Source organism: Myodes glareolus, chromosome 1 (assembly GCF_982192425.1).
Source record: "Myodes glareolus chromosome 1, mMyoGla1.1, whole genome shotgun sequence".
Taxonomy (NCBI): domain Eukaryota; kingdom Metazoa; phylum Chordata; class Mammalia; order Rodentia; family Cricetidae; genus Myodes; species Myodes glareolus.
This window is the reverse complement of record NC_142026.1, coordinates 57345248-57359119: the sequence shown is the minus strand read 5'-3', so window position 1 is coordinate 57359119 and position 13872 is coordinate 57345248. Positions and strand designations below refer to the sequence as shown.

The 13872-nt window shown below is 50.8% G+C and overlaps 1 protein-coding gene across 1 annotated transcript in view; it reads right to left on the bottom strand.

Moving 5' to 3' along the window:
• Positions 1-32: 32 nt before the first annotated feature.
• The window catches only part of Ryr1 (ryanodine receptor 1), a 121311-nt gene continuing 107471 nt past the window's right edge, over positions 33-13872 (bottom strand). Inside the window, exons 94-105 of the mRNA XM_087907114.1 lie at positions 12419-12670; positions 10747-10877; positions 8776-8818; positions 7091-7221; positions 6932-6992; positions 6422-6568; positions 5712-5846; positions 1666-1822; positions 1133-1197; positions 943-1043; positions 419-470; positions 33-243 (exon numbers count right to left, since the gene is read on the bottom strand). Of these exons, the coding sequence (XP_087763240.1) occupies positions 148-243; positions 419-470; positions 943-1043; positions 1133-1197; positions 1666-1822; positions 5712-5846; positions 6422-6568; positions 6932-6992; positions 7091-7221; positions 8776-8818; positions 10747-10877; positions 12419-12670 (1371 nt within the window). The 3' untranslated portion in view covers positions 33-147. The remainder of the gene's footprint in view (positions 244-418; positions 471-942; positions 1044-1132; positions 1198-1665; positions 1823-5711; positions 5847-6421; positions 6569-6931; positions 6993-7090; positions 7222-8775; positions 8819-10746; positions 10878-12418; positions 12671-13872) is intronic.

Below are 13872 nucleotides of genomic sequence, written 5' to 3'. Positions count from 1 at the left end.
CTCGAATTTAAATGATCCAACACAATGATGGCTGGGGTGCAGCATAGGCTTTATTTGTCTAGTTCAGCATCACCTGTGCCAGCAGCCTGGCCAGGAGCTTGCAGTGGGAATAAGGCACTTGAGGTGGAGGAGGGCCAGCTGCAGACCTCAGCTGAGCTGGTCCTCATACTGCTTGCGGAAACAGTCTCCAGCAGGGAAGAAATCCCAGCACCTTTCCTGGTACATCTTCCAGACATACGACTCCTATGGTTGAGGGGACAAGAGTCCTTTGGTCATGTCTCTGAGGCTTCTGCTGCCTGCTGATTGTCGTCTCGAAGACTAATTTATTGAGTACACTCAGGGTGGAACTCGAGTACAGCCTGCTGGAATGGCTTTCTGTCAGTCATGTCCCCACTCATTCCTCATCAGCATTCCTTACCTGACCGGTGTGCTCCGTCTCATCCTTATTTATCAAATACATCAGGAAAAACCTGAGGGACAGAGGACCACAGGGGAAAGGTAAGAATCGTACTTGCATTGAGGTTTAGTTTTGTTTTCTGGTTCTGAGAATGAAACTCAGAGACCAGTGCATGCTAGGCAGGGGCTCTACCACTGAGCAATACCCCATACCCTCACTTGGGGATTTTAGGCAGGTGCTCTACCACTGAGCCACACCCCAGCCCCTCACTGGGGGATTCTAGGCAGGGGCTCTACCACTGAGCCACACCCCAGTTCCTCACTGGGGGATTCTAGGCAGGGGCTCTACCACTGAGCCACAGCCCCAGACCTTCACTGGGGGATTTTGCTTTATCACTGAGCCACAGTGATGCTTGCCTTCTGATTGACTAAACACCCTGGATACCCACACTCCTTTCCATAACTGGCCCAGGCTCAGTAGCCCTGCCCTGGCTGTCAACAGCCTCCCTCCTGCCCTCTTGATCACCCACCACTTCCCATCCTTACATGTAATTGGCTAGGTTGTGCTCCTCCAGAGTGTGGGTCTCAAATCCATGTGGGGTTGTATCAAAGTAGTCACTGCCTATCCCGCAGATGAAGCACTTGGTCTGAGGACAATGAAGGATGTCAGAGTCAAGGTCCATATGACATCCCTGATACCCCATAACCCCTCAGAGTCATCCTTGCCCTGATGCACCTCCATGTCCTCCTTCACTTGCTCTTGTTGGTCTCGGAGCTCCCCGAAAGCATCAATAATCAGACCTGGGGTGGCAGGACACAGATCAGGCAGGATACAAGTCAGGACCTTGTATATATATACCCAGCACCTCTGGCCTTGCTTTTCTTCCATGGGTTCCCTGATCTTACCACACTTCCCAAGCAGAATAAAACCAGGCAGTTACTGAGTACTTCCTACGGGGCAAACACTTCAAAGGAATGCATGGCTTAATCTCCATGGCATCTTAAACAGTGTAGCCTTGACTGGTCTGGAGTGTAGACCAGGTTGGCCCCAAGCTTATGCAGCCCTCCTGCCTCTGCTTCCCGAGAGCTAAGGTTACAGTCATGTGACACTGTGCTTGGTTTTAACGCCTCCATTTTTTCAGATGGAGAAACTGAGGCTCAGAGAGACCACCAGCGTGAGGTCTTCGGGTAGGAAGAGGCTAAGCCAGGGAGGTAGCCAGCCCCCAGCCACTAGGCACTCCTCACACCCACACACCCAGCCGCACTGACCCTGAATGATGGCTAGCAGGATGATAATGACGAAGAAGAAAAAGGTGATGTCGAAGACAACCCGGTAGAGTTCGTACTCATCACCCGCTGGGTCCTCAATCTCGTCCCCGATGCCTCCGCCAGCCCGGACACCCACATACATGTGGAACAGGTAACACTGCGGAGGGAGGGGTTCACTCAGAAGACAGCCACCAACACCTACCAGAAGCCTGGACGCGGCAGACCTGGAGACACAGCAGTGACAGACGCCGCCCTGGCCCTGGGCTGGGGAAGTGTCGGGGCTGTCACCGAAGGCTTCCGGTGGGCCTTCATGGTTCACCTAGGAGAGGACTTCTGGGCACATCCTCGAGGAAGTTTCTAGGTTGGGTTAACTGAGGTGGGAAGATCTAGCCTGAATGTGGACCCAGTGTGAGGTGGGGTTCCAGAGTGAATCAGAAGGAGAAAGCATTCCCTTCCTCTGCTTCTTCACTGGGGTCTCAGAGTGACCGGTCACCTCACACCCTGGACATTAGGGCCCAAAATCTTCCCTTTCTTTCACATGTTGCCTTTGTTGGGTATTTGGTCCCACTGGGCAGAAGAGTGACTAACTCAAGTGGTCAGAGCCGGGGATGTACCCCGGTTGGTATGTCTCGTGTTTGCCTGGCACTTATGAAGCCCTGGGTTTGATTCCCAGCACATGAAACAGAGATGGTGGCACATGCCTGTCTTCTCAGGTGGTGGCAGGAGGATCAGAAGTTCAAAGTCATCCTTGGCTACAATGGGAATTGGAAATAGGACAGGTGGCAGGGACAAAGGTTGGGGAGGCTGGGCTCGGGGAGGACCACTGTGGTCACTATGAACTGGAGAAGGTGCAGGAGGCCTCACAGGCTGGGTGAGGATCAGAATGGCTCAGATGGCTTCAGGACGGCAAACAGAGCGACTTCAGGCAGGAGGACAAGGCTCTGCTGGAAGCTGAAGGAAGTGTTCTGAGAATGGATTGGGTGAGAGTGTCCTGGGCAGTCAAAAACAATGTGGTTGTCAACATTGGGGAGGAAAAGATAAATTTTGAGGGCTGGGTGTGCAGTAAGACCTGGGTTCTAACCTCTCTCTCTCTCTCTCTCTCTCTCTCTCTCTCTCTCACACACACACACACACATACACACACACACACACACACGCACATACACATACGCACACACACACACATACATTCACATACAGGCACTAGAGTTTTTGTTTTGTTTTCTGTTTTTTGTTTGTTTGGTTGGTTGTTTTTTTTCTGAGACAGGGTTTCATTTCACTACGTAGCCCTGGCTGTCCTGGAACTCACTCTGTAGATGAGGCTAGCCTCAAACTCAAAATCCTCCTGTCTCTGCCTATTGAGTGCAGGGACTAAAGGTGTGCCCCGCCATTGCCTGGCTACACCAAACTTTTTAAAATTTCTTTTGGGAGGTAGGAGGCTAGAGAGTTGGCTCAGTGGTTAAGTACACTGGCTGCTCTTCCAAAGGACCCAGATCCCACATGGTGGGTCACAGCCATTCATAACTCAGACATACTTTTGGCAAAACACCATGTATGCATGAAAAAGAAAAGAAAAGAAAAGAAAAAACATTTTTTGTTTTGTTTTGCTTTTGGTTTTTCGTTCTTTTGCCTCCATGAGGAACTGAAATGAGGTTGGTGAGGCTGAGGAAAGGCATCACTATGAACAAGAATCAGGAGGGAGATGAGGCATGGCTGGTCATGTGGGTTCTGTAGGCCCTGGCTCAAGCAATGGTCAGAAAGAGGACTTTCTGTAGGAGGCAGCATTTAATTCGGAAGGTAAGATGTCAGGTGAGGGGTATGGGTGCTGCCTGGTGCAGGGCAGAGAGAGGTCAACGCAGTGGACCAGAAGTGGGAGGAAACACATGATCCTAGAGGAACTGAAAAAGAACCAGAAAGCCAAAACTCAAAAGCGGAAAGGACTGTGGTCAGACTCAGGTAGCGCCAGCTCTTCCCTGCTTTTGTAAGCCATGGGGACATGATCTAACCTTCTCCACTGGGTGTGTGGGTCATCAGAAGTTTCTAAGCAGAGGCGTGGGAGGGGCTGGGTCATCTGGCACATGGGACAGACTTCACACTCGCTTTTTCTGTGTTCCCAGGAGGTGAGAGGTCCCAGTTGTGTTGACTAAGAGCTCCGGCCAGTGACGATGATGGGGAGCAGGCTGTGGGGCTGGACTGCAGCCCACGAGCAGGAGCCCATGAGGCCAGATCACAAGTCATCTTCTGGCACAAACCCCTGAGATGATTCTCTTGACTGTGGCCCCGCCTCTAGCAATCACAGTCAGTGTGAATTATCATCGCCATTGTTAGAAAAAGAGAAATAGCCGGGCGGTGGTGCCGCACACCTTTAATCCCAGCACTCGGGAGGCAGAGGCAAGTGGATTTCTGTGAGATCGAGGCCAGCCTGGTCTACAAGAGCTAGTTCCAGGACAGGCTCTAAAGCTACAGAGAAGTTCTGTCTCGAAAACAAAAACAAAAACAAAAAAAGAAAAAAGAAAAAAAGAAAAGAAAAAGAGAAATATGCGCTTACGATTGAACACTAGGAGAAAAAAATCTTTAGCTGGGCAGTGGTGGTTCATGCCTTTAATCCCCACTCTTGGGAGGCAGAGGCAGGAGGATCTCTGTGAGTTTGAGGTCAGTCTGGTCTATAGAGCAAGTTGGACAACCAGAGCTACACAGAGAAACACTATCTCAATAACCAAAAACAAACCTTTGAAGTAGTCTCCTTACCTATGTAGCTCAGCTTGGCTTTGAACTCATGATCCCCCTGCCCCAGTCTTTTGAATACTGGGATTGCATGAGCACATCTTTGCTAAATCAGGGCCTTGTGCTCTTCCACTAACTATACCTCTGACCCCTAGTCTAAGACTTTCAAGGTTTGTGGGGCTAGGCAGTCCCTCGCAGGCCTACAGATCTGTCTGTGAAGTCACAGGTGGCCAGGCTAGAGGGAGTGGGTGTGTTGCTAGCTCCAGATCATCCCACTCAAAGAGTACAGAGAGTGCCTCGCCTTTCCAACTGTAACATTGGTGCTGAGGATGGACCCAGGCCTGCTAGGTCACAACTCTGCTACCCAGCTGCAGCCTCATAACCAACAATCAAAGGCTTTTTGGTTTGTTTTGAAACAAGGCTTCACTGTGCAGCTTTGGTTGTCAGGGAACTCTCTATGTAGACCAGGCTGGCCTTGAACTCACAGAGATTCCCTTGCCACTGCCTCTTGAGTGCTGGGATTCAAGGCGACAGTTACAATTTTAACAGCTGAAATGATGTTGTGGCTGGTCCTGTTCAAAGCGTCTTAGCCGCACCAGCTGGCGAGCCCTCCTCACACCCCCGTGACAGATATGCTGTTATTTAAGCCCCTTCGAGACAGGCTGTGGAAGCTTAGTATTCGGGCTAGTTTTATGTCAACTTAACACGAGCTACAGATATCTGAAAGAGGGAACCTCGTTTGAGAAGATGCCTTCATACGACCGCGATGCAGGGCATTTTCTTAATGAGTGATTGATGAAGGAGGGCCCAGCCCTCTGGGCTGGTGGTCCTGGGTCCTATAAGCAAGCAGGCTGAGCAAGCTTCAGGGAGCAAGTCAGTAAGCAGTATCCTTCCATGGCCTCTGCATCAGCTCCTGCCTGCAGGTTCCTGCCCTGACTGCTTTTGATGATGAACTGTTACATGGAACTACTGTGAATGAAACCCTTTCCTCCCCAAGTTACTTTGGGTCATGGGGTTTCATCACAGCAACAGTAGCGCTGGGGCCATGGGGTTTCATCACAGCGACAGTAGTGCTGGGGCCATGGGGTTTCACCGCAGCAACAGTAGTGCTGGGGTCATGGGTTTCACCGCAGCAACAGTAGCGCTGGGGTCATGGGTTTCACCACAGCGACAGCAGCGCTAGAGCCATGGGGTTTCATCGCAGCGACAGTAGCGCTGGGGTCATGGGTTTCACCGCAGCAACAGTAGCGCTGGGGTCATGGGTTTCATCGCAGTGCTACCTAAGCCACTCAGTAACTTAGACCAGCACAGGAAGGGCTCACCGTCATCATGTCATCGCATTTCATATCGGGCTCGTCCTCGTCTTCGCTCTTGTTGTAGAATTTGCGGAAGAAGTTGAAGGCCACTACCGTGTACAGATAGACCACCACGGCCAGGAGCCCTACGGTCATCACCAGCTGGAGACAGGCAGGCACGGGTCAACGTTTCTCTCCTACACAGCAACCTCACCCACTCTCTGACTCCTTGGATAATGGAGCCTCTGCTGCACTCCAGCTGCTTGGCTCTCCCCTCCCCTAGAACGGCCTATCCTAGATCTGGTGTGGTGGCACACTCTAATCTCAGCACTCGGAGGCAGAGGTAGACCGATCTCTGAGTTTGAGGACAGTCTGGTCTACAAAGCGAGTTCCAGGACAGTCAGGGTTACACGGGGAAACCCATCTCAAATAACCCCCAAATAAAACACAAAAATAAACCAAAGAATGCCCTAACCTCCTGGCTCAAGACCCTTCCAGGTTTCCATTCCCTTTGTCCTGCAGCTCAAAAATGCCCCTTTGCCACGCCCCTCAAAGGCGGTCCCACCCTCAGCCCCCCCCTCCCCCCCCCCCCGCACGCAGGCACGCAAGCACGCACAGGCCGTTATCATGTGGTCTTCCCCAGGAGCTCTTGATCACCACCGCCCGCCCATCCCACCCCCCCCCACCCCCGCCACTCCCAGATTTCCATGCAGGTCCCTGCCAGGTCCTCTGCACACCTGCTTTCCGTTGTGGGTGACAGACGAGAGGATGGTGCGCAGCGTCTTGACCCCCATGGCGATGTCCAGGAGGTGGGCAGCGAAGAAGAAGTTATTGTAGTGTCCCAGGAGGGACATCACCATATACCAGCCCAGATACAGGAAAGACTGAGTATGAAAGGGACGGGGTCAGGAAACATGGAAGAATGCCCCAGAGCAAGGACAGACGCCTAGGGGACTGTCTAAAGGAGCATCTGCTTCAGAGCCTAGGGAGACAGGGAGCGGGTGGGAGATGATCTAAGAAGGACCCACTGCAGCGGATGCTTCGGGGACAGGGAACCTCAGGGTGAGAAGGCACTGTAGAAGAAAGGCACCCTATAATCTTTCTGGGATCAGGGAGACCTGGAACCCTCCCAAAGCCCTTCAGATAATTGGAATGTTGCTATCCTAGGGGCTTTGAGTGGACACCCTGTTTTCTCATCCAGACACATTGCTCCCCTGCCGCATTCCCTCTCCACAGCTCCCGCTCACATTGTCTGTGAAGATGACTCCGAACTTCCAGATCTGGTACTTGACATCGATGGACATGATCCTGAGGGAACAGGAAGGGAGACACAGCCAGATGGCTGGGCATCAGACACTAGCCCCGTGTGTCCCCTGACCCGCCCCTGGCTGGTGTGTCTCTCTCACCATGTCAGTAGCCCCGGTGGGGGGTCAGGTTTGCGCTCACTGTGGGCTGTGATCTCCAGAGAGGCCAGGTCCATGCCCAGCAACTCCGCAATCCGTTCCCGCCCAAAGATGTCCCCGTGTTTGTCCAGAACCTGCAGGAGAAAGCCTCAGGTCATGAAGACAGGTTGGAGCTGGAAAAGGGGACATAGCCTGTATAGGGGTTCCAGGGATGCTCAACTTTGCATGAGAAATAGGGGGAGCATTTTTCTTGAAAGAAAGACCTGATTTCTGTAGGTCACCAGGAGGAAAGTCTAACATCCGGCAGTGACAGTAGCCAAACTTTATTGCTGGGGAGGTAGGCTGATAACTGGGACTGGTGGAATGCTCCCACAATGTCCTTGCCATTCTCACATCCCTACCCAAGGCACTTGACACGTTTCTACCTGGCTCACTCCAGCACTCTCCAACAAAACAACAACCTTCCCTGGCTAACACACACTCCTGCATATCCTCGCTGATTTAGTTTTTAATACTTTTTGTTGTTGTTTTGAGACAGGGTCTCACCATGCAGCTCTGGACGGCCTGGAACTCACTCTGTGAACGAGATTGACCTCAAACTCACAGAGATTCACTGGCCTCTGGCTCCCAAGGGCTGAGATAAAAGGCATAGTGTCACCAGGCTATTTAGTCATTTTTTCAAAGTCTTATATATATATGTGTGTGTGTGTGTTGCCATGTGTGTGCAGTGCCCATAGGGGCTTTAAGAGGGCATTTCATACAGGGGAGCTGGAGTTACAGGCAGTTGTGAACCACCATGTGGGTGCTGAGAACTGAACCCAGCTCCACTGTAAGAGTAGCCAGTGCTCTTAGCCACTAAAGCTATTACTAAAGCCGCTATTATTTTTCAAATACTTATTGCCAAGTTCTATTTGGGTTTACTTCTTTCAAGATTTACTGTTTATTTAGCTGTGTGTGTGTTTGTCTGTGTGAGTATATGTCACATATGTGTGGGTGCTCATCAAATCCTGAAGAGGGTATCAAATCCTCTGGATCTGGAATTATATGACGTCATAAGCTGCGGATGTGGGGCTGGAAACTGAAACTGGGCTCCCTTGAAGAGTAGCAAGAGTGTTTCACTACCAAGCCATCTCTCCAGCCCATCCATCCATGATCCATCCATCCATCCATCCATCCATCCATCCATCCATCCATCCATCCATCCATGTAGTTGCTGGTTTGGGATTTTTTTGGAGACAGTGTCTCATATAGCACAATTTAGTCATGAACTCACTGTGTAAATGAAGACAACTTTGATTTTATGATCCTCCTGCCTCCACCACCTGAGCACAGGCATGCACTACCTTAATTTTATACTGTGTTGAGATTGAACCCAGGGCTTGCTTGACAAGTACTCTTCCAACTGAGCTACCTCCTCGGGCCCCAAAGACACGATTCTTAACTGTGCTCACCACATTGTTGCTCATCTCCTCTCTCATACACCTACAGACTGAATCCTCGCCCTGTGCCCTTTACGTGCGGCTTCTCTTTAGAGAAGGAACCATGATCACCCGCCCAAGCTCTCTAGAGTGGCCCTGCCCCTTGCCCAGAGTCCCATACAAAACAAGTTCTTGGCAAAGCTGGGAGTGGCCTGCTGGCAGCAAGGGACTCAGCCCAGGAGCCCTCCCTTCCCCACACTGTCCTCTCACCTTCCGCTTGACAAACTTGTCCCAGTAGTTGCTGGGGAAAGACCTGTCAAGAGAGAAGCATGGGGAGGTTGGGGTGGTGTGGCGATTGAGTGAGATTGATCCCCAGAGGCTTGCATATTTGCATAGGTAGTCCCCAGCTGGTGAGCTGTTGGGAAAGGATTAGGTGTGGTCTTGTTTGCCACTTTGAGGTTTCCAAATCCCACACCAGGTCCGTCTCAGTCCCCCAACCCCTCTCTGCTGTGTAGAGATCAGGATGTAGCTCTCAGCAACTTCTCCAGCACCGTGCCTGCCTGAACGCCATCATGCCCCCACCATGACAACAGACGAAGTCTCTGAAACTAACTATAAGCGAGCCTTCAGTTAAGTGTTTCCTTTGATAAGAGTTGCCTTGGTCATGGTGACTCTTCATAGCAACAGAACACTAAGACCCATGGGAAGGGTCAGGAGCCACTGGCCAGGCCTGGGGACAACAACACGAGACAGGGCTGTTTTTAAATTCCTGGGCTTGTGCAAATCAAAACAACTCTGAGACTCCATCTTACACTGTAAGAGTGGCCAAGATCAAAAACACTGATGACAACTTATGCTGGAGAGGTTGTGGGGAAAAGGGAACACTTTTGCATTGCTGGTGGGAATGCAAGCTGGTACACCCTTTTGGATGTCAGTGTGGCGATTTCTCAGAAAATTAGGAAACAACCTTCCTCAAAACCCAGTAATACCACTTTTGGGTACATATCCAAAGGGTGCTCAATTGTGCCACAAGAACATGTGCTCAACCATGTTCATAGCAAAGCTTTGCTTATCATAGCCAGAACCTGGAAACAACCTAAATGCCCCTCGATCAAAGAATGGATAAGAAAAATGTGATACTTTTATACAATGGAGTACTACACAGCAGAAAAAAATAACAACAGCTTGAATTTTGCAGGAAAATGGATGGAACTAGAAAACATTATTTTGAGTGAGGTAACACAGACACAGAAAGGCAATTATCACATGTACTCACTCATAGGTGGTTTTTAAACATAAAACAAAGAAAGCCAGCCTACAAAACACAATCCCAGAGAACTTAGACAACAATGTGAACACTAAGAGAGACTTAGATAGATTTAATCTCCATGGGAAGTAGAAAGTAGAAAAAGACAAGATCTCCTGAGTAAATTGGGAGCATGGGGACCTTGGGGGAGGATTGAAGCAGGGAGGCAGGGAGAGGAGCAGAGGAAAATCTAGAGTTCAATAAATATCAATAAAAATATATATAAAATAAAAAAGAGAGGCAAAAAAAATTTTCTGGGCTTGAATTATTCTCCTATCTCGAGCTCCTAAGTAATTACACCTGACTCTAGAATCTATTTAACTTTTATTATTATTATTATTATTATTATTATTATTATTATTGTGTATGGGTGTTTTTGCCTGCACATGGTTTGGAGACCAGAAGTGGGGGTCAGATCTTCTGCAACTGCAGTTACAGATGGTTGTGAGCCACCATGTAGGAGCTGGGAATTGAACTCAGGACCTCTGAAAGAGCAGTCAGTGCTCTTAACTGCTGAGCCATCTCTCCAGCTCTCTCCACATTACTTTTTGAGACGGTTCTCTCACTGAACCCCAAAGTCACCAATTGGCTAGGCCAGTTGGCCAGTGAGCTCCAGTGATCCTTCTACCTTTGTCTCCTAGCCCTGGGATTCCCTGCACCAGACAGTCACACCCAGATTTTTATGTCGCTGCTTGAGGATCTGAACTCAGGTCCTTGTGGTGAGCAGCAAGGATTTACCCCATTGAGTCGTCACCCCAACCTCCCCCCCCACCAAGGAACTTCAAGTGTCCATCAGATGGAGAGAACGATGTGGCTCAGGGAGAACAAGTCAGGTCACAGGGCTGGAGCCTTGCTTTTCAGAAATCCAGGCCCGGACTCGAGTGGAAATCTAGCCCTGTTCCCTCTGCCACCCTGAGGTGGGGCTAGGCACTTACGGCGTGTTGAGCACCAGGCGGTCCCACTGACCCTTCACGTCATCGTCCTCGGGCTGCTCCGTAATGTAGAGGCCATCAAATTCCAGCTTCCGGGCCAGCTCCTTCTCCCGCTTAAAGATCACTAGGGGAACCTAGACACGAGGGAGGCAGAGGTGACGGTTGGCATTAGCTATGCAGAAGCCATACCCCCTGCCTGGAGCCTAGTGACGTTCTCACGTTCTCACGGTAGAAAGTGCAGGTTAGGGGTAGGTGGAGAGATGCAGGCAGAGGGTGGCAGGTGGGTGGGGAGGTGCGGGCAGAAGTGGGTACATTATAAGGGAAAGGGCAAGCTGGGGTCACCCCAGTTGTCTGATGCAGGCTGGGACTCTGGCGGAGAGGTGGTTACTCAGGCTGTAAGGTGAATAAGACAGAGGCAGGTGAAGGGGCGAGCAGCAGGCACAGCGTGCACAGAGCTCTAATCATTCAGCATAATTACAAGATTTATACAAACTTCTGGACATGCAGAACCCGTGAGACATGGCTTGAGACATGCCTTGGCGGGCACGACAAACCTTGGGCATATCTGACATGAGACTCCACTCTCTAGTCACATCTGAGACCTCAGAGATGCCCCAAGTGACAGACAGATCTATTTATGTATCTTCCTCTCTCCTCCCTCCCTCCCTCCTTTCCTCCTTCTTTCCATCCTTCCTTCCTTCCTTCCTTCCTTCCTTCCTTCCTTCCTTCCTTCCTTCCTTCCTTCCTTCCTTCCAGGCTGATCTGGAATTTACAGATAACTGCCTGGCTCTGTCTCTTGAGTGCTGCTGGGACTAAAGATGTGTGCCACCATGTCTAGCCTTGTCTTCTTTGCTTTATTTTTTAAAATATAACCCACAAGTCCAATTGGCACTTTCCATATACACATGGGCGTGGGCCCCTCCCCTGGAGCATGGGCAACCTACCCCAGACCATACTCCTAAAGAAAATGGTCTCTCCCCCCTCCCCCCAGCAATCATCAGTTGTCAACAGCTACTTGGCTAGGGGCAGGGGCTTGTATGACCATATCCTGCTTATTTTGGAGACAGAATCTCCCTATGTAGCCCAGGCTGGCCCAGAACTTGGTCACATCCTGCCTCCCTGGCATTATAAGCATACACCAGTATGGGCCTGACTTCACAGAGATCTTTTCATTTAAAAACATATTTTAAGTGTGGGTCTGTGTTTGTGAGTGCGTGCTATTATGTGTATGTAGGTGATCATGAAAGTCAGAAAAATACATCAAATTGCCTGAAGCTGGAGTCACAGTCTGTGAGCCACTCTACACGGGTGCTGGGAACCGAACACTGGATCTCTGCGAGAGCAGTGTGTGCTCTTAACGGCTGCGCCACCTCTCCACCTCCCTGCTTCACAGAGATCTTAATTCAAATGATTAACAGGCAGAAAATAATATTCCCCACGATAAATTTGCCCCCTTGATGGGGAAACGAACACAGCCAGGTATGCACAGCGCAGATCAGCTGGAGCTTAGCACGCCAGCCATGGTCTGCATTAGCTCCCCGTTGCCAGAGCATCCTCGCCGAAGACCTCAGTCCTGTACTGGTTGGCTATCTTTACCCATCCTAAAGTCTCCTGCCCCCACCGTTCTCCTAGGTGCCCTCCCTGCCCAGGACCACAGTCACAGGTCAGGTCTCACCTTGAGACAGTTGTAGCCGATGATGCAGAGGAAGGCCACCAGCGTGTGCAGCATGCTCAGGCACCACAGAGTGGGCTCCATGTAGCCCGTGCTCTCCTCCAGGAAGTAGTACACCATATTCTCATCCTCATCACCTTCCATGTCCTCGCTGGCACCGGAGCCCCAGCCAGAGCCACCACCAGACCCTGCCCCTGACATGTCCCCAGCTCCGGAGCCTTCTATGTCATCCTCCCCTGGTGGGGAGTCTGAGACCTGAAGTGGAGTCAGAGGTAAATCAGAGGGGACCCTGGTGGCCCCCGGCCTGCCATGCCAAACTCACAATCAGTAGTGTTTATAAGACACTTTATTTTGCTTCCTCTCCCTCCTCAATTCTCTTTTAAACAGAGTCTTATTGGGTAGCTCTGGCTAGCCTGGAACTCATTATGTAGACCAGGCTAACCTCAAACTCAGAGAGATCTTCTTGCCTCTGCATTTTGAGTGCTGGGACTAAAGGCGTGCACCGCCACTGTCATCAACACTTTGTTTTTTACATAGGACCTTGGTAGCATAGGCTTGCCTGGGATTTGCTATATAGGCCAGGCTGGCTCAAACTAGTGATCATCTGTGTCAGCCTCCCAAGTGCTGAGATGATGGATATGTGCCATCACACCGGGCTTATATAGAACTTTCTAGACCCAGAGACTGGGTCTACAGTTTTTTTTTATTTGTTTGTTTGAGTCTGGGTCTTGTGTAGCCCAGAACTGCCCACAGACTCTCTGTATAGCCAAGAATGACCTTGAACTCCTGATCCTCCTGTATGGGCCTCACTTTATGAGATAAAGTCTCACTATGTAGACCTGCATGGTCCTAGAACTTAGGGACTCCTGTTAGCCTCTGTCTCCCAAGTGCTGGGATCAAGACGTGCCACCAAACCTGACCCTGGCTCCCACTTTTAAGTTTCACAAGTCTCACCTATAAACGTGGTTTTGACCCCATTTTGAGGATGAGGAGGCGTGGAGAAGCTAAGCATTTTCTTACCACCACCCAGCTCTACCACACTGTGTGTGTTGTGATCTAGCCCCCTTCCCCAGCAGGACCACAAAGCCCCCTCTGGTTTCAAGAGTCCTGGTTCCTAGCCCTCCCTCTCTGTTCCATGAGCTGCCCACTTTCTTCTTCATCTACACCTCTCCTCCGCTGCCTGAGAGTGAAGCAGCCTCGATGGGCCTATGGGTGCTGCAGAGGGGACCCTCACACCTGGTACTGCCTGGCAGGTGGCCAAGCTGGCTGGGAAAGCAGTTCTGTGTCCCTTAGTGAATGCACGCAGACATCTGTCCCCCACGGGTCTAGCCACCCCTACTCAGATCCACAGCGTGTCCCGACCCAGCTGTCTAGTCCAGACTCCCTTAAGAAGTCTCAGTCTGGAACCTCACCCCTTCCCTGAAGGCCCTGCGGTGTGTTGAGCCTCCCGCCTCCCA